Source organism: Microtus pennsylvanicus, chromosome 7 (assembly GCF_037038515.1).
Source record: "Microtus pennsylvanicus isolate mMicPen1 chromosome 7, mMicPen1.hap1, whole genome shotgun sequence".
In the NCBI taxonomy this organism is placed as follows: domain Eukaryota; kingdom Metazoa; phylum Chordata; class Mammalia; order Rodentia; family Cricetidae; genus Microtus; species Microtus pennsylvanicus.
Genome location: NC_134585.1, coordinates 78,138,944 through 78,163,335, shown reverse-complemented (window position 1 = coordinate 78,163,335; position 24,392 = coordinate 78,138,944). Strand labels below are relative to the sequence as shown.

The 24,392-nt window shown below is 39.8% G+C and overlaps 1 protein-coding gene across 1 annotated transcript; it reads left to right on the top strand.

Moving 5' to 3' along the window:
* Nucleotides 1-14: 14 nt before the first annotated feature.
* On the top strand, nt 15-16,915 carry LOC142853813 (guanylate-binding protein 2-like). The gene is made up of 11 exons (XM_075978981.1): nt 15-47; nt 2,243-2,444; nt 2,944-3,071; nt 5,141-5,250; nt 7,676-7,872; nt 8,203-8,445; nt 10,683-10,963; nt 11,809-12,021; nt 14,457-14,559; nt 15,328-15,521; nt 16,705-16,915. Exons 2-11 carry the CDS (start codon nt 2,255-2,257, stop codon nt 16,810-16,812), a joined length of 1,767 nt encoding a protein of 588 aa, XP_075835096.1. The 5' UTR covers nt 15-47; nt 2,243-2,254; the 3' UTR covers nt 16,813-16,915.
* Nucleotides 16,916-24,392: the final 7,477 nt, after the last annotated feature.

The window sequence follows — 24,392 nt, the reverse complement described above, 5'->3', positions numbered from 1 at the left end:
TTCCCACTCAACTGCTTTCTTCCCAAAGTAGAGGATTCCTGCTCCAGGTGAGTCAGGGGACCAGGGTGGAAAGGCTTCCAGGACACTGCTGTTTACCAGTGAAACAACCTGTCCACAGGAGGATGCTGCACTCTGGATGTGGGTCACCAGTGCACTTATAATCCAGGGTTTGTGGGGAGGAGGGAAGGTGTCCCTGCAGTGTCCCCATTTCCACTCTGCTCAACAGGCTCCAGCCAGTGGAGTCCAGAGAGGACCTCAGGGGTTCAGGATTCATTGTCCTTCACCTGGATGCTTCTTAAATAATCTTTACTGCATAAAAATTCTCATACATCTCATTCTCATTGTTGCCAGTTAGCATATCTCTTAAAAAATGAAGCTGGGCAACTTGGGGCATGTAAATTGGTCCCATTGCCAATGCAGGAGATTATGAACTTTTCTGCAGACACTTTTCCTGGGACAATATTATTGGTTTCTTCCCAATTTATGGCGGCACCACTGGGCCTTGCTGCTCCTGGAGAGGAGCCTTGTTTGATACCCAGCACCCAAATGGGCAGTTCATAACTATTGTGACTACATCTCCAGATTATTTGATACCATCTTCTGGTGTTCGTGGGCATCCACAAATGTGTGGTAAACACACAAACATAACTAAAAGGAAGGATTTTCATAATTTATGTTCAAACTATCAGCTTGTAATCTTCCTGGGTGCATGGTTCAGTGGGAAATGTCCTGATCAAAAACTTGGTTGGCCTCTACGTCCTCTCCCCTGTATGACACAGGAAGCAGGACAGAGGCAGGCTAGGATTTATGTGGAGCAAACCAGAAGTAATAAATGCTCTTGTGACTATAAGCCACTGTTTTTCTTAGCTTTTTTGATGATAGACCTTCTGATTAGATGAGAGAGAATTTCAAAGTCAGTTGAATTTGCAGTTCTCTGATGACTAAAGACGTTGAACACTTTCAAAATTATTTTTCGGTCTTTGTACTTCTTTTGGGAATTGACGGTTCTGCTCATTGGCCCTATTACAGTGCTCTTTTTGGTGTTTATTTTTTCACATTTCTTTATTTTTTCGATAATACATACTGAAGAGCAGATGGCAATGATGTTTCTCCCATTCTGTAGGCTGTGTGTTCCCTCTATTACTAATCTCTATCAGTGTGCTTGCTTGGAATATGTCTTTTTCATGCTTCCTTGGGTTTGGGAATTGCTTAAAGACATGATTTCATTCTAATGGTTCTTTCTCTTGTACTAGTTGAAGGCTTTCCCTTTTCTTTTTTCACTTTAAAGATTTATGTGAATCTCTAGTAACTTGTCTTCCCTTATGTTTATATTGAGGGCAAACGTCAGCTGCAGAACCAGCTGTGATAGTTTTTTAGACATCCCTGTGTTCCTTGCAGGAAGAGACATTTCCCTCTGCTTTTCCCAATCAGGGGAGAATGTAATGTATTACAGCAGTGAGGAGAACAGTGACTGGGATAAGGAATTAGAGTAAATAGAGTAAAAATGAGTAAAAAGCAATTGGTCTCACATGTAAAAAGCCGAGAGAAAGTGTTCTTCATCACACATGAAGAGGAGAGAGAAAGGTTCTTCACCACATTGTGAGAAAAGAAGGAAACACACAAACCATTTCCCAAGATACAAATTACAGCACATGCACGCTGAGGCGGTAGAATGCAATCAAGTTACAAAAAGTTCCAAAGAAGTGTATTATAGATCCTTAATATCTGTATATGTGGATATAAAAATTTTAAATTTAATAACAAATTAGAGATTAAAAAGATACACCACAAATGAATAACAAAACAAAATGGAAGGCACTAGGTTCTCAGTCAAGGCTTCTGGTTGCAGTAGAGCTCATGCCCAGTGTTTGGCTTAGTCTGACTGTCAAGATTCTACTGTAGCAATTTCCATCACAAATTTCCTGTGAACCACGTAGTTGGCCCTGCCATGACTTTGGTACTGAAGATCTCTTAGCTCTGGGCATCTTTACTACACTGGACTTCTTTGCCATACTTATGCTTCTATTCCACTGTCTCCAGGATGCTGCCCTTGTAGAGTTCCTAAAGTGGCAGTAGTAGGGTCTCCTCTATGATCTATGGCCTCATTAGCATTAGGTACTTGGGTAGGTTCCCAGCAAAGGTTTGCATGACACTATTACACCCTTAGGTCCATGTTGTTGAGTTGAGTTCTTCTAACCAATACAGAACTATTTCCTATTTTATCATTTCTTACAAAAATAAGAGTACTGTCGAAATGGCCTCAGAAATCAACATGCCAGACCCAGTGTGCCTCATCGAGAACTCTGATCAGCAGTTGGTGGCCAACCATGAAGCACTAGACATCCTGTCTGCTATCAAGCAGCCTGTCGTGGTGGTAGCAATAGTTGGCTCTTACCGCACAGGAAAATCCTACCTGATGAACAAACTGGCTGGAAAGCAGAAAGGTAAGTGACATCATCAAAGCTCTGCTTTGTCCTCTTGGCCCCTCCCACTCCCACTGCTAGCATCCAGCAAGCAGAGGGGAGGAGAAACAGTCAGAGACATGGGTAATGAGGGATGGTTTGTGTCTGTCAGTGGGCTTGCTCTTTTCTAAATTAGTCTTCTCACTGGTTCCTTCCAACTCACATTAGTTCTTCATTTAAAGGTACAAGAGTGTTTTAATAGAAGAAATAATACGTTCATAGAGAAAGTCAACTTGCTTTATCGTGAATTATAAACTATTTATTAGAGTGTTTATCTAGGAAAAGCAAGTGTCCACTGATGTCTAAGGTAGGAATGAATGGCTGATCAGTATTAAATGTTCTCCCATCCCCTTTTATAGGCTTGTATTTAAAAGCAATACTTGTACCTTGTTGTGCTCCTGTAAGTGGTGAATATGTTAATTCCAATGAGATTTCATGAAGCATGTGCTATTTATTCCCCCATTTCATCCCCACTCTACAGGATTCTCTCTGGGTTCCACAGTGCAGTCTCACACCAAGGGGATCTGGATGTGGTGTGTGCCTCACCCTCAGAAACCAGGACATACCCTAGTTCTGCTTGATACTGAGGGCCTGGGAGATGTAGAGAAGGTACAACATAATCTTTCAAATTCTACTCATGTTTTGTCAGTAGCTCACCTTGTGTTCTTCACTCCCAATCTTTCATTTACAGTCCTGGTGAATTTAATTTGAATATCGTTCTTCAACTCACCTGACAAAGGATCTAAGAGTAGACATTAAAGTCAACTGATTAGTAGCCAGTCAGTTTTCATAATAATAATGAACAATGGTTTTTTGTCGTTTTTCTTTTACACCATCCCACAATGTCTTGGTGAGACTCTTAATGATGTTTTTAAAGTTGGCTATATATATTCTGAACATACCTGATTCTTAAATGTGAGCCCGTGGAAATGCTAAGAATTATAATTCCGATACAGCATTATTAGTGAGAGAAAAACAAGATTTAGGCAGCACTCTATTTCTGTAAACAGAAACTATGAACAATGTTAGCATTATTATTTTTTTTTTAAAAAAAGGCATTTAGCTATGGACTTGCTTACAATTTCTGAGGCTTAGTCCATTATCATCATGGCAGGGAACAATGCAGCAGTAAAGACAGGCATGGCACTGCAACAGGGGTGAGGTAGCTGAGAGCTACATCTTGATCCCTAGGCAGCAGAGAGAGAGAAAGAGACAAAGACAAAGAGAGACAAACAGAGAGAGTAGAGACATAGAGACTGACACACACACACACACACACACACACACACACACACACACAGAGAGAGAGAGAGAGAGAGAGAGAGAGAGAGAGAGAGAGAGAGAGAGAGCAACAGAGAGACTAGTCTTGCCATTGGCTTTTGAAACCTCAAATCCCACCCCAAATGATACAACAAGGTCTCATCTCTTAGTCCTTCCAATTCTTTTTAACTTTCTCACTCCATCCACGAGGAGTAAACATTTAAATATATGAGCCTATGGAGGTTATTGCCTTGCAAACAGCACAATTTGCAATAACATTATTTTTCATGGAGGATCACATTGCTCCTCTGTAGGAGGTCCTTTTGTCTATGTGTTGTTTTCATTGATTGAATAAAGAAGCTGCCTTGGCCTTTTGATAGGGCAGAACTTAGATAGGCGGGAAAGACAGAACTGAATTCTGGGAGAGAGATAGCAGAGTCAGAGAGAGAGCTGCCATAGAGGCTCTAGGTTAGACATGCTGAATTTTTCCTGGTAAGCCATGACCTCATGGTGATACACAGATGAAAAGAAATGGGTTAAATCAAGATGTGAGAATTAGCCAATAAGGGGCTAGAGATAATGGGCCAGGCAGTAATTTAATTAATACAGTTTTTGTGTGATTATTTTGGGTGTGAGCTAGCTGGGCGGCAGGGACGACAAGCAGCCCTCTACTCCTGTAACACTCCTCTCTACAGTCTGAGAGACACAAACTCTCTTAAAAGACCTTACTTTCTCTAGTGCTAAATATCCCTGTGGTGGTTTGAAAGAAAATGCCCTCCCACCCCCAAGGAATTGGCAGTAGTAGGAGGTGTGGCTTTTTGATTAGGTATAGCCTTATTAGAGGAAATGTGTCATTGTGGAGACACTCTACGAAGTCTCATATATGCTCAAGCCATGTCCAGTGTCAGAGACCACTTCCTGCTGCCAGTGTAAGATGTAGAACTCTCAGCTCTCTCTCCAGCACATGTCTGCATGCACACTGCCATGTCCCACCATGATGATAGTGAACTAAACATCTGAGCTAAGCAGCCCAATAAAGGCTTTACTTTATAAGAGTTGCCATAGTCATGGTGTCTCTTTACAGCAACAGAAACCCCGACTAAGATAGTCCGTTACCACAATATGTTCTGTGAGTGAAACCCAGCACACCAGTTAGAGTTTAGTCATCATTCACCATTATGACTTTCAAGTGTGAATTTACTTCATGGTCTCTTATACATTGGTGTACATCATCTTATTTATGTTATATAGCATGAATTGTTTACTCATAAAATCACTGTACAGGCATAAATTATTATGTAAAGTTAATGACTTACTTTTGATACCAAAGTTAATGGGAGACAGACATGGGCTCATCCTTGGCTACTTGGGTTTTTGGACAGTCTCTTAGTTACTCTTCTTCACTCACTGGCCTGTAGGGAGACAACCAGAATGACTGCTGGATCTTTGCGTTGGCGGTCCTCCTCAGCAGCACCTTCATCTACAACAGCATAGGAACCATCGATCAGCAGGCCATGGACAAACTGCAGTATCCTTTGGGTGTGGTGTATAAACAGTATTAAACCTAGGAAGAACAGCTTCATTATTTCATGAGATAAAGAGGTGTTGGGTCTGTGGATCGCCCCAGACCCTGAATTTCCTGTAAACAGCTTGTTTTCCAATGCTTGCAGCTCATCTGCGCATAACAACTTGTTTTCCTGTGTTTGCAGCTGCACTGAGCAAGAGACCCTCAGGTGTTCTTAATGGAAGAGGAATGGTTTCAGTGGATTTGGCTGGAGAGTAGTTATCTGGACCACAAACAATTAAGGGAGAATTCTTGGTGAATTCAAGGATCACCTGGGTCCCCATGTCTCTGTCTGCCTGACTCTGTGTGTGGCATTCTCCAGGCCCTTGCCGGAGACTTGCAAACTGTCATGTAGAACAGGCACCTACTGTACCATAGTGCATAGCGAATAGCACAAAGAGTAGACAGGGTGTTGTGTTTTACAGACAGTCAGGGAAGGACTAAGGGATTTAGATAATCCTTTTCTCCTTACCATCTGGGTTTATCTTGGTCTGTATCACCAGTTCAAATTTTCCTCACCCATATGGCCTTAAATTTAGCAATACACTCCTCAGAAAATCCATATCTAGATTAATATCTCATGTATGTCTAAATCATCAACATCAGTTAAAACTTATGTCCCTGAAAATAAATATTCCTGCCAGCATCTCTAAGTAACACCATTTAACTACCCAGGTACGTGCTATCAGTGATATATCCAGCAATCTCTCAGGTGCTCTGAGGTATTGATTGTTTTTTCTTTTGTTTGTTTAGCTCACACTTTGCATGTTATGGAACCATAGAAAAGACAGGCATGCTTCTTCTTCCTATTTAGACTGTGCAGCACTTTCTCATTCTTCTATCAGTGAAAACATGCTCAGTTTTAAAGCAAAAATTATAAAGCTCTACTAACTTTCTAAAGACTAGAAACCACAAGATACTCTTTACATCTGGTATACTGTTCCCTCCCCTTCTCCCACTGTTTCTTCTATGTCATTGTTACTGCTTGCTCCATCTCCATGACATTGACTTCAAATATTGAGTTCAATAAACTTCTTTACCCGGTTGGTAATTATATTATTTTGTTTCACAGCAGATTACAAACTGAGCTCTTCCTCTTTCTGAGTGACTTGAACCTTAGATTTAGAGTTTCTTAGTTTTCTGGTATTTTACCTACTGCACCAGTAAACTTTTTCTGTTTCCACTCTCTTCTTTCTTTGGCTTCTAAGTGTATAACTCAATTGCTGTGCCTCTGCTACCCTTGTTTTACTTTGTGTCTCTAGGTGCTGTCATTTGACCTCAAGGCCTTCTAGGTCATCTATGTGTCAGTTGCCATCAAGTTTATAGTCATGACAACATTCAATCTTTTTCATTTAGCTGCCTTTATGTAGATATCTAAGAGACAATCCAAAGTCGAAATATACAAAAATATCTCCTTCCTCCATGTTTCTTATCACATTAAAGATTCTCATCATTTGCAAAATTGAGCAGATTCAAAACATTGTAGTCACTTGACACAACCATTTTCTAGTACTCTAAAAATCATTATTCCATAAATGTTCTCAGTTCCATTAGCAAACCTATTTCCCTAGACTGAGACAGTCTCCTCATATCTTCCACAAAAACACTCTAGTCTAAGCTTTATTTTGTCTCTTGTCTTGGACATGTCAACTGCTAAATTATTCTATGCTTATACTTTTGATTCCCAGGTACATTTTCAGCCAGTGTGATCTTCAGAAATGATGTTGTACAATATCTTCTCTACATAAGTCTACCAATGCCTTCCATTTAGTGGAAATAAAACTGAAGACTTGGCTTTGTCTAACTTGATTGTCCCACATTTATGTCTTTTGGGCCTTCTATGCCACCACACTGGCAATCCTGATTTAAATTCACTATAGAATCATGTTTCCTGGTTGAGGGTTTAGAACTGATGTGACTTCTGTTTGTAATATTCTTCACCTGCACTCCCCATGGTTGTATCTGTTGATTCATTTGGATTCCTGATAACCTAGGACCTTAGAGAACACGATGGCCCTTTGAAGACTTCCATGTGCTCATGCCTCACACACGTGTGCACTGATTCACTATTTCTTTGAGTAGTTCATTTTTCTGCATCATAATTCTTAGACGTATCTGATGACTTCTTTGACTTTTCATTCACTTATTTATTATCTGTCTCTTTCAGGCAGACATAAACTCCGTGTATTGGCATTCTGTCACTTATTTTTAAGTTTTGTTCCCAGGATAGTGCTTGTTCCATAGACGATATTAAGTAGATGTTTGTGACCAAGTGACTATTGGAAATAAATAAGCTAACAAGTAAATATGTTAGTTTTGATGGGTAGTATTGGAATTTAAATCATAAAAATGGCATTTTCCATGTAGTTTTCTTAACTTAGTATTCTAGCTATGTGACAGAGCTGGCTGATCTAATCAAATCAAAGTCATCAACTGAGCCGCATGACATAGATAACTCAGCTACCTTTGTGAGCTTTTTTCCAGTGTTTGTGTGGACTCTGAGGGATTTCTCACTGCAGTTGGAAGTTGATGGAGAGGCTGTCACTCCTGATGAGTACCTGGAGAATTCATTGGCTCTGAAAAAAGGTAAATGGACTCAATGGAAGCTGTAGATACAACGATAACAATAGCATAAGGGTCACTTCTGCATTCTTCATAAGGAAAGTTCTGGATCCTATAATTGTGCCATCCTCAGTGCTGTTATGGCAAATGAAAAAACAGCCGCCTGAATTTGAACTCTACCATCCACCATTTCTTAGAGAAGGGGGGTTTCCTTTTCCATTCCTTTAATTTTTATATTGATGACTCCACATTATCATATTTCCCTTTGAATTGGGAAAGTTATAATACAGAAAGGGTCATGTATTTTCAGTAATTTTTTTGGAATTTACTTTATTTAATTCATCCTTCTTTAAGGAACTGATAAGAAACATAAAAACTTAAATGAGTCTCGGCTGTGCATCAGGAAGTTCTTTCCAAAGAGGAAGTGCTTCGTCTTCGACAGGCCTGCTCAGACGAAGTATCTTTCCAAACTAGAGACAATGAAAGAGGAAGATCTGAGTGAAGAATTTGTAGAACAAGTTAAAGAATTCACCTCATACATCTTCAGCTCTGCCAATGTCAAGACTCTGTCTGGTGGCATCATAGTCAATGGGCCACGTATGTCACCCCCTTCTACTTCTTACATGGGATTTTCTTTTGCTCATTGTAGGATACTGAGGGATGCTGTCATTGAAAATGCAGTGTATATATCACATGATGGTATTTACTTAGGAACTAAATCTGTTTCTTACAGTCTTATATTTGTGATAGCAATGCAGGGTCACTAAATCTAAGGAAGCCCTGGGAACAATCTTCCTTTGCTCATGATCCCTACTAATGAGCAGGTTACCTGAAAATTACAAAAAAGCAACATACGGAACTCATACATATAAGAAAGGCCTACACTACTGCCTGAACATTTACTTATTTTCAAACATTCGTATATCATTTATATATGTGAATCAAATACATGTGTGTATATATTTTCATCTATGTATGCAGATGCTTTATAAATATATGTACACATGTATGTGCGTTTGTCTTAGGTTGTATGTTAGAATGCTTGGTGGTTACTGTTAGGAGAGGGGATGGTGGCCTTCTCTATTTGTTCTGATTTTCTTCTTCAACCTGCTTGTCCTTCTTCTCCTCCTCCTCCTCCTCCTCCTCCTCCTCCTCCTCCTCCTCCTCCTCCTCCTCCTTCTTCTTCTTCTTCTTCTTCTTCTTCTTCTTCTTCTTCTGGTTTTTTGAGATAGGATTTCTCTGTAGCTTTGGAGTCTGTCCTGGAACTAGTTCTTGTAGACCGGGCTGGCCTCGAACTCACAGAGATACTCCTGCCTCGGCCTCCCAAGTGCTGGGATTAAAGGTGTGCGCCACCACCACCAAAAAAAAAAAGAAAGAAAGAAAAAGAAAGGCCTAAGGCCAGACACAATCTTTAAGCTTCAGGAAGGTAAGAGTTATGTGCCTGAAAGAAGAGAATGCAAGGAGTGGTAATCTCATGATATATCAGAAATGTGACTTAAGTAATCTATAGTTGGCTCCAAGTGTTGTGGTAAGGTCTCTAACTACACATATAACTCTGCAGTATTTTGCGTGTGATACTTTTCAGTTCTAAAAGGGAGAGATTGAGAAGATGAACTCTCTGCTTAATGGAGTAGAATTAAATGGTCATTGAGTTAGGCTAAAATTATGGAAGTAGAAACTGTCAAAGGGAGATGTCAGCTAATATATTTTGATATAAAATTAAAAGTTTTTCATTATAATGAAATATGAATATATCAGCTGAGATTGAAGCTCACCACTTCTTTCATATTGCATTCTTTCTTGAGGTAGTAATATCCAGAGGAAGATTTTTATTTTTGGAGTGGGTGAAGTTGTTTGGTTTTGAGTAACTTAGTAAAAACTTTTCCCTGACATTTATAATAAGGAACAGCATGCAGTCATGTAGCTTCCTGATGACAAGTGTAGGTCAGACAGTAGAATGGTTTACTTCTTATGTACACAATATACTTTCTTTGATTACAGTACCACGTGAACTAGAATGGCTGTGATAATCTATAATGTTATTTTTGCAAGGTTGGAGGCAGGAGCATCAGAAACAGAAATGCAAGGACAACATTTGCTATATATCAAGGTTTAGAGAAATCCGAGAAACTCCAGACTTACAATAAACAGCAAAAAATAAATGATCACACACATATCCAACATGCAAATGGAGATTTAAGAAAAATAAGAATATCTGTGACTCATTTCAACTATAGAAACAGGAAAAAACATACGAGATGCACTCCTAGAAAACTCTTGGACAGGAAGGACCTAAAACTGCTCTAAATTGTCTGAGAACTGGATGTAGTGCCTTCAGGCCTATAAACAACACAGATGTGGGGAAAACCTAGACATCTTGGTTATTCTATAGCTTTTGTGAAAAAGAAAATCTGGATGACCTATTTATATACTATAGTAAAAGAACTAGTAACATATGCCACTAGAAATGAAGAGAGGAAGGAAGGAAAAGAAATTAAAAAAAAATATGCAATAGCAACAAAAGAAGAGGTAAAGGAAAAAGTTTTCTTTTGGCCATTTAATAAGAGAGAAAGGAAAGATAATGAGATATGAATAGGAAACGTAGAGTGAGAAAATGAGTAGACATAGTGTCTTAGGCCATCCATTCCTAATTGCTGCGATCATTTCAATACAAAGTCTTCCCTGGGATAAATGTGGCAGCAGTAAAAACGAGCTTTTATATCCTCTGGATCTAGAGGTTAATATGTCATTCCCTTGTTGTTCTTTCTCAGAAAATCCTAAAAACTATGTACTCTGTCCAGCAATGAAAACTCATTTTAAACTCCTTTTTGTAGGTCTGCAGAGTCTGGTAGTGACCTATGTCAATGCCATCTGCAGTGGAGAACTACCCTGCATGGAGGATGCTGTTCTGACTTTGGCCCAGATAGAGAACTCAGCTGCAGTGCAAAAGGCCATTGAGCACTATGAAGAACAGATGAACCATAAGGTCCAGCTGCCCACAGAAACCCTGCAGGAGCTGTTGGACTTGCTCAGGCCTATTGAGAGTGAGGCCATTGAGGTCTTCATGAAAAATTCTTTCAAGGATGTAGACCAAAAGTTCCAGAAGGAATTAGGGGTATGTGTGATACCCAAAATCAGAAGAAAGAAAAACATGGGCATTTTCTGGGATGAGTATTGTCTTTAGTCTCTAATATACTGACACCCCATGAAGTGAAAAGATATGCAATGGTTACTGAAAGACTAGATTCTTCTGGACATTGATATAAAAGATCGCAATATAGTTAACCATATTTTACACAAAATTTCATTCTGTTTATTATATAAATGCATGGGTATTTAGTCTGTGATGATCCCTTCCTTATTAGAAAGCCCAAATTTTACTGATATTTAGAATGATAGTTGAGGTCAAGAATTGTAATGAAGATAAATAGTCAATGTCAATAGAAAATAGGCATCTTCATTTCTAAATTACTTTCAGGAAGTAATATATATATATATATATATATATATATATATATATATATATATATACTTAATGCTCTGCTTTACCTCATAATTGGACTAGAAACCTCTGAAGCTGGTGTTGCTCATCCTATTTCAGAGACAAGAGATCATCGGTCCATGAACTTTAAGACACGAAAACAACAGAGTGGTGGTTTCAGGAATTCCCACAGGAGCCTGATCTAAACTATCCCTAAAGTTAGAGACTTGAAAAGACAAAGGTTTCCTATGAAGTGGTATCTGTGCTTTGATAGTTACATCCTAAATCAGGAAGGTGGGCAGCAGGAGGGGAACAAGGAGATGCCTTCAGGAAATCTCAAACTGAAGGACCAGTTTCTGCAGGGACACCATGTAATCTTACAGTGAGGTGAAGAGATAGGCCCCATGTAGACATTTTCCAGTAGTGTATTGTGTTATCTCCCTCCTCTCAACCATCTTTGTGATTTTGTCTGTGTTTAGTACCTGCTGGATGCCAGGCGAGGTGCAGTCGTTAAGAAAAACATGGATGTGTCATCAGCTCGTTGCTCAGATTTGTTGCAGGATATCTTTGGTCCTCTGGAAGAAGAAGTGAAACAGGGGACATTTTCTCAACCAGGAGGTTACTATCTTTATCTTCAAAAGAGGCAAGAGCTGGAGAAAAATTATAATCGGGTACCAGGAAAGGGGATTCAGGTAAACTGATTTAGCTGGTACCATTTTGGGAGGCTGGTGATGAATCTCCCTCAAATGCTAGTGAGAGCAAGGAAGATGCAATGATGTTGGTGGAGAGTGCCCTTGCCTTACATCCACCCACAGAGAGCCAATCATGATACAGACAGCAGTTTCTTCCTTAGGAGTACAATCTTGTTTCTTGAATTTATTCATTCCTTTATTTATTTATCTAATCATCTCACAGTGATTTATTTATCCTCATGTTTCGAGTACTTCTCAGGGTGCTAGAGTTACTGTAATTTATGCAATAAATAAACCAAACCAAAACTAACTACAAAGTTCTTCCTCACAACCACAAGGTGATGCTAGCTCACTGACTAGTGATAATGGTAGTTAGGGCAGATGACACATAGATTTTTCTACTGTTTTCTAGAAGTTAATCCACTGAGTTCTGACACCAATTCTACTAAACATTTACTATTATTATCTCATAAATAGAAAAGGAGAGGTCGGAGAGTGAATTTAAGACCTCACACAAGATCACATAGTCAATGAGTCAACTACAGCCTGAATGAAAATCCAGGTTTCATAGTTTTGCCTTTAATGGCTCTAAACTGCTTTACTTAGGCAATAGTGGGTAAGATTAGATTTAGCTACATATTAGTTTAGAACTAATATATGCCTTTAAAGATGCTAAATATTTCTTGCCTTTTGTACAAAAGAAATGAGATAGAAAGAACACAGCCACTCTAATGACTTGTTTGTGTTCTGGGTTCAAGGCCTTTTTCCTTTGTTGTATTCAAAAACTTTAGTATATGGTGAGCTCTGCCAGGCTATATTCATGCTCTGAAACCATTGCTAGTGATTATATGTTTATGCGATTTTAACTAGAATTTACTTCTACTCCTATTGTACAAAGAATAATATATACAAAACAGTATATTTCACCCTTGATATGAGGCAACAAGAAAGTTCAGCAGAAAAAGAAGTTAGACAGAGAGAGAAGTAGCTATGAAGGAAATGGAAATATCAGAAACCAGAAATATTCTGTAAGAATAAATTGATGCTTTTTAAAAGTTCTGTTTAGTTGGTGACAAAGAAAATATTTTCAGGGCATAAAGGGACAGGCCAGAGGTTGGACAAGGCAGCGGCTGTCTTGGAGGACACTCAAAAAGACCTGATATTTATTTGGATAAGTTAGAAAGTCAGCAGTGGTTTAAGCATCACTGCGTTTGTTACAGTTCTGTTGATGTGAAGAGACACCACGGCCAAGGGAAGTCTTATTAAAAGGAAACATTAAATTTGGGGCTTGCTTATAGCTTCAGAGGGTTAGTTTATTATCATCATAATGAGGAATATGATGGCTCACAGGCAGGCATGGTGCTGGAAAAGTAGCTGAGAGCTTTACATTCTGAGCTGCAGGCAGCAGCCCCAGAGAGATACACTGGGCCTGGCATGGGCTTTTCACACCACAAAGTCAGCTCTTGTGACAGACTCCCTCTAAGAGTCCATACCTACTCCACCAAGGCCATACCTCCTCATCCTTCCTAAACATTTTCACTCTCTGTGACTAAGCGTTGAATCATATGAGCCAATGTCGGCCATTGTCTTCCAAACCACCCCAAAGACCCTGCTTGAACTATTAAGACAATATTCTGGATGCTCTGAGAATGGTCTGCAGCAGTCATTCTGGCAGGAGGAAAGGTCTCAGGACAGCAGATTTGAAAGGATGGTCAATAAAAGTTCCTAGTTAGCACTTCAAGATAGGCCCCATGCTGGGAAGTACAGAGCTAAAAGAAAACAAACTCAATGGTATTATTGTAAACTGTCTGTATCATATTGTTTTTGTTAGAGCATTAAAAAAAAATCTTATTGGCTTTTTGTTTGTATTATGGTTTCCACTTTTGTGTTTTAGTGGGTTTTGTCTTGTGTGTGTGTGTGTGTGTGTCAGTTTCCTGATTTTCATTTTCTTGTTTTCTTTTTTGGGATTGGTTTTTGTTTACTTGTTTGTTTTATAAAGAGGGTTAGAAAGAAAAGGCACACAGTTGGGTAGGTATGAGATGGGCAGGACCTGGGAGGACTTGGGGGAAGAGCACATGTGATCAGTATATATTGTATAACAAAAATTTCTCAATTAAAAAAAGCATACATTTTGAAGCCAAAATCCAAATTATTAGCTGATGGCAACTTATAGAATAGATACTTCAAGGGAAATAAGACATCAAAGATTCAACTAGATGAATGGAGTCACCTGTTATTAAAGTTTGAACAATTGAAAATGATCTAATATGATGGGATCTCAGGTTGAGATTTCAAGTTTAAAACCTTAAACTTGAAATACTGTTTGAATCACAAAGTATGTGTTTATAGCTGGTAGCATTAAATTGAATTAAGATGACATGATTTGTCTTCAGCTCATATTCTTATTTCCTCATTGTAATTTCTTACGAATTTAGGCTGAAAAGATGCTGAAAATGTACTTTGAGTCCAAGGAGGATGTGGCTGATACACTTCTAAAGATGGATCAGTCACTCACAGAAAAGGAAAAGGAGATTGAAGGTGAGAGCTGCTGAGAAAACTCCAGATGTTAGAAATTCTTTTCTTTTCCTTTTTTTCTCACGCTTTTCCATTAACAGGAATTTCCATTAAACTAGTGTTTGTATTTAGTCCATTGTTTTTTTTGTTTTGTTTTGTTTTGTTTTGTTTCTGGCACTGTGTCATGGTGTTGACTGAAGCTCTGCACTTCCCTGATACTACCAGTTTTGCATAGCAGGGAAGGGCTGGGATAATGCAAAACCAAAAGTCACACGCATCCCATCATTTAAAAGTTAACTCAGGTCTTATCAGTTGTTGGTCCTGAGTGGCCAGGGGGTTATGTAAAAGCTGACCTTCAGTTTGTAGAGGGCCACTTCAGCCTTGCAGACAGAGCTGCCAGTTGTAAAGCAAGGTAGTACACTGTCCATAGTTAATCCTTAAGTGCTGAGAAAGCTGTGACAGTCTGCTCTCATTCTCCTAGGCTTATAACTTTGTAGTTCTTTATTTCTAGATTCCTATTTCTGGAACCTACATTTCTATATTCTTATTCTTGGACTGTTCACATATGAGGTTGTCATTACAGAGAAAGATGACAAATGTCTCTCTTAGCTTCATGGTGGCTGATTTAAAATGGTAGATGTGGCCATCTCCCTCCTTGTTAACTGCTTTTATAGGGCAAAGAGTCCACAGAAAATTTCTGTCAATGATAGGCTTTTTTTTCCCTAAAGTGACTATAGACAAAAGCAGCTAATAGATTTCAGTTCTCATGTTCTATGCTTTTCCTTTTCTTAGAGGAACGTATAAAGGCTAAAGCTGCTGAGGCTGCAAACAGAGAACTAAAAGAAATGCAAAAGAAGCATCAGCTGATGATGGAAGAGAAGGACAAGAGTTACCGTGAGCATGTGAAGCAGCTGACTGAGAAGATGCAGCAGGAGCGGGAAGAGTTAATAGCTGAGCAACAAAAGATTTTACTCCTTAAACTTAAGGTACTTGGCTGCATCATTGTAATTTTCAGATTCTGTGTCCAATCAACAATGTCTATCAGGAACCTGAGACATCAGATTCGGGCTATGGTTTCACCGGATAGTGAATGAAGACTCTGTGCCACCCCTACCCCAAAATACAATGGTAATAACACAAGATCCTCCAAAGTGGAGTGAGTTGTTTACATTCTCTATTACAGCCTCAGCCCCTTGCTGCTTTTTCTTCTGCCATCTCTGGCTCTGTAAGGCTGCCTATTGCTGGATGAAACCCTTTATCAGGGCATCTCTGTTAAACAATAGTTTTGAACTGCAGATTATTTTCAGGTGTTTTTTCGGATTTCTGTGACAAAAATCTTCAATTAACCTTTCAAGGATTATCTTTTTCTTGTGTGGTAGGCAGAGAAGTTGTACTTGTTAAACGTAAAATGATTTTTGCATAAAACTATATGATGCAATATTCAACTCCTATCTTTTCTACCGAATGCGACCCACAGAAATTTTGTTCCTGCCACACCTCCCATGACCATATCTCTGGAAGCATCCTAAAAAATAGACACAGTCGCAAATCATCAAGAAAATGGTTAAATGCTCACATTGCCAGAAGCATTCTATTTTCTGAGCATCCCTCCACGTCTTTACCTAGGCTTCATGGTTGTTAATAAAGAAGTGTGAGCACTGAAGATCCCAGTTGCCTCAATATATTTATATCTCCTTACTGGACACTAAACATTTTGAAGATGTACTAAATTCCTTACTTGAATGCCTGCCCTAATTCTGAATCTGGTAGTGATCTTCTCTTGGTTTTCTGACAGCATCGTCACTTTAGTGCATGTGTTTGATAGTCCACAGCACACAGATCAGAGATGAGGCAAGAAAGAGGGAAGCTAGTGTTGATGTTATAGAAAATTGTGTTTTGCATGAGCCAAAGGATCCGAGAATTAGAATCAGAGTTGTGGGCCACAGGTTTTTTAGGAACTGGTAGACAGCATTTCTAAAGTTTGAGAAAGCACAGGACTTTTTTTGCCATATGAGGAGATGGGAGAGAAAATATAAAAGTCAAGAAAGGAAAAAATTGTGCGAAAAATTCAAAATTCCCCCAAGGTTTAGTATAACTTCCAAAGGAAAGCTTGTGAGACACATGAGGAACATGGGAGCTGTCTGAGTTCACTCTTCATCTCCATTTTAGGAACAGGAACAACTTCTCAAGGAAGGATTTGAGAAAGAGAGCATGAAACTTCTTGACGAGATAGAGAAAATAAGGAGCAACATTTCTCCATTATGCACCATACTTTAAACTTCAAACCAACTAAACCTCTGCATCCAGGTCTGACTCAGCAAGATATTTTCTTTGGGGTCAACTTTGGGCCATGAAGCGACTTGACACTGAACTATACTTGAAACCATGGTGCTCTATTGGGAGGAGGGTAGAAATAAAATTAACTAAGTAAAGTTTAAGTATAAAAAATAGTGTTTTGCTTACTAAATGAATCAGTTCATGTTTATTTTAGAACTAAAGAGTAATGTGATCTTTAATTGGATCTTATATCTGAAATTATAAATCTGGAATTTGCAGAGATATTAAATTGTGTCATTGGATTTTTTAACAGCGCAATGATATGACGGGTCTTTTTGGGTAAAACTTTTGGTATCACAAACAGTGCTTTCTGGATATTTGTTACTGCATGCTGATAAGTAATTCAAGGATTTAGCTTTTTCCTAAGCTGATATTGACATGTTGTAAATGTGAGAAAAATATGGACGTACCCATAGGACACAGTGGAGTTTCACAACTGTTCTGTGCTCCTTAGATTTCATGCTGTTTACAGACAAAGTGTGGACCCTGACATTTGTTCCATGTGTAGACACTGGGCAGTTCTCAATGTGGGAAGGCTGCATGGCTGCTGGATGAGTAGAGAAGGACCATTGGATAGTGGCAGAGAAAATTTCTCTTCATGAAGAATGCAGGTGGAAGCTTCACCTCCCAGAGCTGAGGCTTTCTTAGCCTGCATCATATTCCAGTCAACTATATTTCCTTTCCAATCTTCCTCTTTTTAATATTCTAAAAGTTTTTCTTCGTTTTACAGTTTTAGGATGACTTCTATGGTCACAGAATGGGGAATTCAAAATAAATTGCTTTCTATTCTTCCAAGGATCATGACAGCCTCAACTGTTCTGAAACTTATCTCCATTTTTATCTGTGTCTCACTACTGTAATGGTCTGACCTGTCCCTTTAAGAGACAAGCCCTGCCCACTTCTTCCCCCTCATTTGCTAAGACAAGCAGATTTTCCTTCTGCTTCCAGCGTGAGTTCCTCCCTTTCCATCTCTCCCCCGAAGAGGCAGCTTCTGCCTTGTTCCCATCTCCATCTCCTCACTTTTCCTTCCCCCTCTTCGTCTCTGTTTCTCTCTCTCTCTCCAATTTTCTCTCTGTCTTTCTCTTGGCCTTTCTCTGCTCTTCCTCTTTCTCCCCTCCTCCCCTTCCCTTTTCCTTCCATAACCCACTAAATAAATATCCAACCTCATTCTGGATGATGTGCCTATCTGTTTAGGTCTGTTACTTGCCACATGTCTCCCTGCTCCTCTTGGCCTCCTGTCCACTGCAGCCACTTGGGGTATGGCACTGGTTTACTTTTACCATATCACTGGTGCTTGTGACTTGACCAGGCTCTCCATGCTACCACTGGCCTGCATGCAGGTCAGCTGAGGATGTGTGGAACCCTTTGGCTTGGGAACTAGGTGTCTTTACAACTGCTCTGCATTCTATCTGTCTAAATGCCTACCTCTACATATACCAGCAGCTTTGGTGATGAGTTCTCCCCTTTCAGCCTCCAACTACAGTCTTCATGGCTATGGTTGAATCCTTCTCTGACATCATCTCTGGTTGCCTTCCATACCTAAAATGTGACCAGACAACCCAGGGTTGGTCCTCCCATGTGAGCACTGCACACACTGTGTGGTGAATTCGATTTGGGGCCCAGGGTCTCCCGGGTTTTTCTTTCTCCTTTCTTTTTCTTTTAATTTCTTCTTTTTTTTTCTTTTGGACCACTTGTAAGTGGTGCCCACCATGAGAGACTGCTCAGAGAAGCCTCTATCCTCTGGCTTCCAAGTTGCTCAGACCAGAGCCAGTCAGGCTTTAAGACTCCACCTGTAGAGGAGACATCTTCCTATAGGATTTGCGGTATGTTGTCACCATTTCACACCCTACCTAGAGAGAGAGAACACTTTTTTTATAAGCCCTGTGGTGTTTTCATGGATTTTCACCTATGGTATAAACCCTCAAACTATCAGTCACCCACCTGTAAAAGCTCTGCTGGTGTCCTGCCAACTCGGCTTTTCCTCAAAATGTCCCTGCCACTGTTACCTCTGCAGACAAGATTGGTCGGATCCACAAGGCAGATGTTTTCAGTTCCAGCCTTGGCTTCCCACCTGGATTGTGGCATGGTAGCTTGGCAACAGGGCCTCTAGGTCTCTCTTAAAACTCCTGCAGGATGTGCCCTACTACGTAGTAATATGGGTGGCGGGGCTGCGTCCCCAGCACCCCGGCTGCCTGGCTAGCTTATGCCCGAAATAACAACACACAAACTGTATTCATTTAATCACTGCTTGGCCCATTAGCTCTAGCCCTTACTGGCTAATTCTGATATCCCGATCAACCCATTTCTAATAAACTGTAGCACTGGTCTTACCGGGAAGATTCTAGCCTAAGTCCATCCTGGGTCGGAGCTTCATGCATGCATCTTCCCTGGAGCGGGGAGCATGGCGTCTCTCTGAGGCGTCTGCTCCCGAGAGGAGAGCTGTCAAGTCTGAGCTCACTTCCTTTTCCTCCCAGTGTTCTGTTCTGTTTACTCCTCCCACCTATCTTCTAACCAATGAGGGCCAAGCAGTTTCTTTTTATTTAACCAATGACCTTCCTCCATCATTTCCCCTTTTTCGGTTTAAACAACAAAAAAAGGCTTTAACTTTAACATAGAAAAATTACATATAACGAAACAGTTATCAAGTAAAAGTTACAATAATCTTTATCATAACTAAGGAAAACTATAACTATAACTAACTATTCTTAACTCCATCAAAGACTCCAGAAAGATACAATACTACCTAAGCAAACAAGAAAAAAAGCAACTTTTAAAACTCTAGAAATGACAGAGACATCTCACTCCCTGGACAGTCACCCAAAGTTCCTCTGTACCGTTGGGGCATCCATCTTCAGCCTTCAGGCCCATGGTATCCAGCAGACATTTCCATAAAGCAGGAAAACTCAAAGTCAGTTCAGTCACTATCTGTTGTGTCCTGCAGAATGTCTCGCAGACTCTTTCATGAATCAGGAACCCCGAAAGATCATCTCACCTTAGGCAAGTTCAGTAGTCCTCTCTCTGTGGGTTCTCTGTGTCCAGTTTATGCAATAGTCCAGGCAAAAGCAGTTTCTTGCCCAAATGGCTATCAAACTCCTTAATGAGCCTCTTCGATGCCTATCTTCCTCTTGAAGTAGATTGGTGCTGCCAGGAGCAGAGTCATGAAAAGTCCTAAGTTATTAAAACATTTAAAATGCCATATTCTATAATCTTTGAAATATATGAAGAATGCCTATCTAAAATATATCTATGTACATCTAGAAAATATTAACTAACATGACTACAAACTTGACTATTATTTATGATTATCCATCAACAACCTATATTTCCTAATTATACATTACATTTTAATAATGAACTACACAATCACAATACCTTAATCAATATCAGAAATACATATACATATAACAAAATTGACCTTAAATCTCTATCAATAAAGCAAAATCTATACTAATACAAATTATTCATATCTATATCATATCCCCCTTTAAATGTTAAAGAACGTTTATAAACCATATTTGGGAACATGGACGCAGTTTTTTCTCTCCAAACTGCTTCCTGCTGAATGGGGGCGTCATTAATTAGGTCTTTCAAGGTAAAACCTGTGTGCTAGTTTCATATCAGTTGGCAGATGAGCGAAGCAATTTTCTGAAGGTGTTCACACCAACCCTTCAGGAGGGCGTGGTCCACCATACCAAATCGGAATAGAAGAAATGAACAGGGTCTCATCCTCTGTGAAAACAAAATAAGAAACTCCTTTCCAAAGCATCATGTCCTTAGATCCAAATTTCAAAGTCAAGGCATCAAAATATCTATGTTGGATTAGTTCAGCAGCATTTATAAATAAATATCTTTTAGCAGCTATTGCTCCTTCCTCAGAATTCAAACGATTCAAACAGAGCATAATAGCATACCATATCAAAATTCTCTGTGTATTTTCCATCTTTGTGCGCTTCATTTTAACCTCTATTTTATTTATTTTTCCTTTTTATTTTTTGCCTTTTGAGACAGGTTCTCTGTATCTTTGACCTGGAATAACTCTGTAGACCAGGCTGTCCTTTAAGTCTCAGAGATCCGCCTGTCTCTGCCTCCCAGGCATTGGGATTAAAGGTGTATGCTACTACACCTTGAACTCACAGAGATCTGTTTGTCTCTGCCTTCTAGGCACTGGGATTAAAGGCGTGTGCTACCACACCTTGAAGTCACAGAGGTCAATCTCTCTCTGCCTCCCAAGTGTTGGGATTAAAGGTGTGTACTACCACACACAACAACTCTCTTCCTTTTTTTAACTTTAAGAACTTCAACTTTTAGCCTGCACATATTTTTACACACTGTAAATCATTTAAAAATTTTCTTTGTCTTTGACGCTCTCTTTACTGTATCTCTCTCTGTTTTTCTGACCACATGAGCCTTTAATTTACCAAGCAATCTCAGTAGGACTAAAGCCGTGGCTTTGACAGCTGGATCCAGCCCATTCCTTAGCTTTCCAGCCTCATGGCTGAGGTACTGGCTGTAGCCATGTTTACTGCCACAACTCTATGGCATTTCAAGGTCCCTGCCAGCAAGCGAGCTACAACAGACAACACTCAAGTCCTCTCTTGGTAGCCGGCCCTCCTGCCTCAAACAGTCAGAGTTTGCCCTGGCAGGATGGCCTAGAAAGCTGGCATTTTTAAACGGCGCAGCTTTTTTCCTGCTACAGCTGAAAACCGAAAAGCATGCGTTCAGCTTTTCGTCAACCCCGTTTAAGTGTTTCGTGGCAGGACCTCTTAATGAGCTGCAGGGTTTTGCAGCTAAAGCTGAGTCAGGAAGCCTCTCTTAGATGAGAGTGCTTGCTTGCCTCTAGCAAGCAGAGTAGACCCGAGAGAGTGCTGCTACCAAGAAACCATGCACAAAGCTGTCATTTTGTTCATAGCAGCATTCTTTGTCATAGCCAGAACCTGGAAACAACCTGAATACCTCTCAACCAAAGAATGGATAAGGAAAATGGGTGCATTTACACACTGGAGTACTACACAGCAGAAAAAATAACAGCATCTTGTATTTTGCAGGAAAATGGATGGAGGTAGAAAACATCATTTTGAGTGAGGTAACCCAGACACAGAAAGACACAGAAAGACAATTATCACATGTATAAGTGGTTTTTAAACATAAAGCAAAGAAAACCAGCTTATAAACCAGCTGAACCTAGACAGCAATGAGGACCCTAAGAGAGACATACATAGATCTAATCTATATGGGTAGTAGAAAGTGACAAATTCTCCTGAGTAAATTGGGAGCATGGGGACCTTGGGGGAGGGCTGAAGGGGAGGAGAGAGGTAGGGAGGAGAGCAGAGAAAAATGTAGAAATCAATAAAAATTAGTAAAAAAAACCCCTGCAGCTTAAAGATCATGGCTTTTCCATACAACACCTGATCACTGCCATTCTGATTGAGGATAGGTGACCTTACCACCTTAACTGAGGTCAGGTGACTTCACTGCCATCTTAACTGAGACCCAGGTCAGGTGTCCAAGTTCTACCATCTTTACTGAGGTATTCCCTGCCTGGTTCCCCTGTGCTTACTCTGTTACATGTGTGTTTTGTACAGTGCCATGCCTTTGGTAGGGCCCACCAAGAGCATCCACTTTGCCCAATTCCTATTCACTATGTGTGTGAGTGTGTGCATACATGTAACTTAAAAGAACTTATGTTTATTGTTAACTATTGCAATTGTCTGCCCATTATATCTCATTCCAGACTAACAAAGCAGCAAGTTTCATGTTTTAAATTGGTACATACTTTTAAGTCTCTTACAAAAAATACTATATATGTGATTTAACGCTGATTTAAGATATATTCTACTGTCCTCTACTATTGTCAGTTCTGCTATTAACCTTCTATTACAATTAGTTTTTTCTTCTTTCTTTTTATGAGTGTAAATCTTACCTGTTATGTTGAGAGCCAGTACAGTCAAGCTTAGACTCAGCTCTCCGGGCAGATTCTATACTGTAATTATAACTTATAACCCAGTAAACAGCCCTCAATTGCTCAGAGATCTGGGGAATATGACATGTAAATATTTCATTATTAAAAAACTTTTCATAACAAAAAGAGACAGGTTGGCTCCTAGCAGTAGCACACTATTTCCTCCCAAGAAGACAGAAGACAAATGGGCACAAAACAACATCCATCTGCAGTTTGCCTCAATTGCCAAACACTGACCACTGGGAAAAATTGCCTTTCATCTAAATTGAAGATCACCAGACAGTGGGCAGAATCCCTGGAATCGACAGCTAGCTGCTCAGGCTAAGGTAGGCTTATCTTCCTACAGATTTCTTAGCCCATAGGATCTTCTGGAGCCTGGCAGGCCCTGCGCTAATCAGCAGAAGGCAAATACGACATTCAGCAACCATGGAGGACCCTGAAGAGTAGCTCTGGGTTCCAACCAAGTAATTTGTGGTTTTTAATCAATAACTCAAGTAAAATTTTATCCTTCTCAAAGATCTCTGATGTAGTTTGACAGCTGAGTGGTTTTGTCAGTTTAAAAGAAAAACCTCACCAAACAAATTTCAGTAAAACACAAATACAAGTTATTAAAGTGTACACTTGCAGGTTACAAAGGTGTGAGGACAAATACAAGCTATCAAAATTCTCTCTCATGCTGCCTTCCATAGTCTCAAAGATACTTTTTATTATGCAAAAAAATCTGTCACAGACATTCTGACATAAATATGCTACTATTTATACAATGCATATGTCTAAAACCTAGGTTTTCACAAAACCCAAAAATTCTCATAAGTTCCAGAGAGTTAAATTGAAGGATCCACCTTAAACAGGTATAAGAGACACCAGATGTTTCCATACCACAAACACCAGAGAGTAACAAAGAGACCAGCTACTCCAGGATGTAACTAGCACACAGATTTCTCTAGTTCACCCACAAGACAACACCCATAAATAAGTCTTACGAATCTGTCATCCCAATTTCTCTAACTTGTTGTGGCTAACCTCCCGCCTTTTTATTATAAAAAAGAAATGGGAATGTAATGGTCTGTCCTGTCCCTTTAAGAGACAAGCCCCCCCCACTCTGCTGAGGCAAGCAAAACTTTCTTCTGCTTCCAGCCTGAGTTCCTCCCTTTCTGTCTCTCCCCCCAAGAGGCAACTTCTGCCTTGTGCCTTGCTCTCTTCTTCCCACTTCTCCCTTCCCTGCCTCTAGTTCTCTCTCTCTCTCTCTCTCTCTCTCTCTCTCTCTCTCTCTCTCTCTCTCTCTGTCTCCCTGCCTTTTCTTCCACTGCCTGCTGCAGCCACTCAGGGAATGGTGCAGTTTTACTTTTACCATAACAACTAAAATGACATAAAACTGAGGAAATTTGCAAAAAATTGCAAATTTTGTAAAAATATTATTTACAAATCTCTGAGAATAAATGCCTTCTACACCACTGCAGAAACACAGCGTAAGTGAAATCTGTTAATAAAAATGATCAGCCTACTGTAATTGTTTCAAGTGTGTGCTATACATTGTTCATAAAGTAACAGAATCATCTCC

Coding starts and splice junctions, on each gene's coding strand:
- LOC142853813 (XM_075978981.1), top strand. CDS start 2,255: ATGGCCTCAGAAATCAACATGCCAGACCCAGTGTGCCTCATCGAGAAC. Junction 3,072..5,140: donor GCCTGGGAGATGTAGAGAAG/GTACAACATAAT, acceptor ACTGGCCTGTAG/GGAGACAACCAGAATGACTG. Junction 8,446..10,682: donor CATCATAGTCAATGGGCCAC/GTATGTCACCCC, acceptor TCCTTTTTGTAG/GTCTGCAGAGTCTGGTAGTG.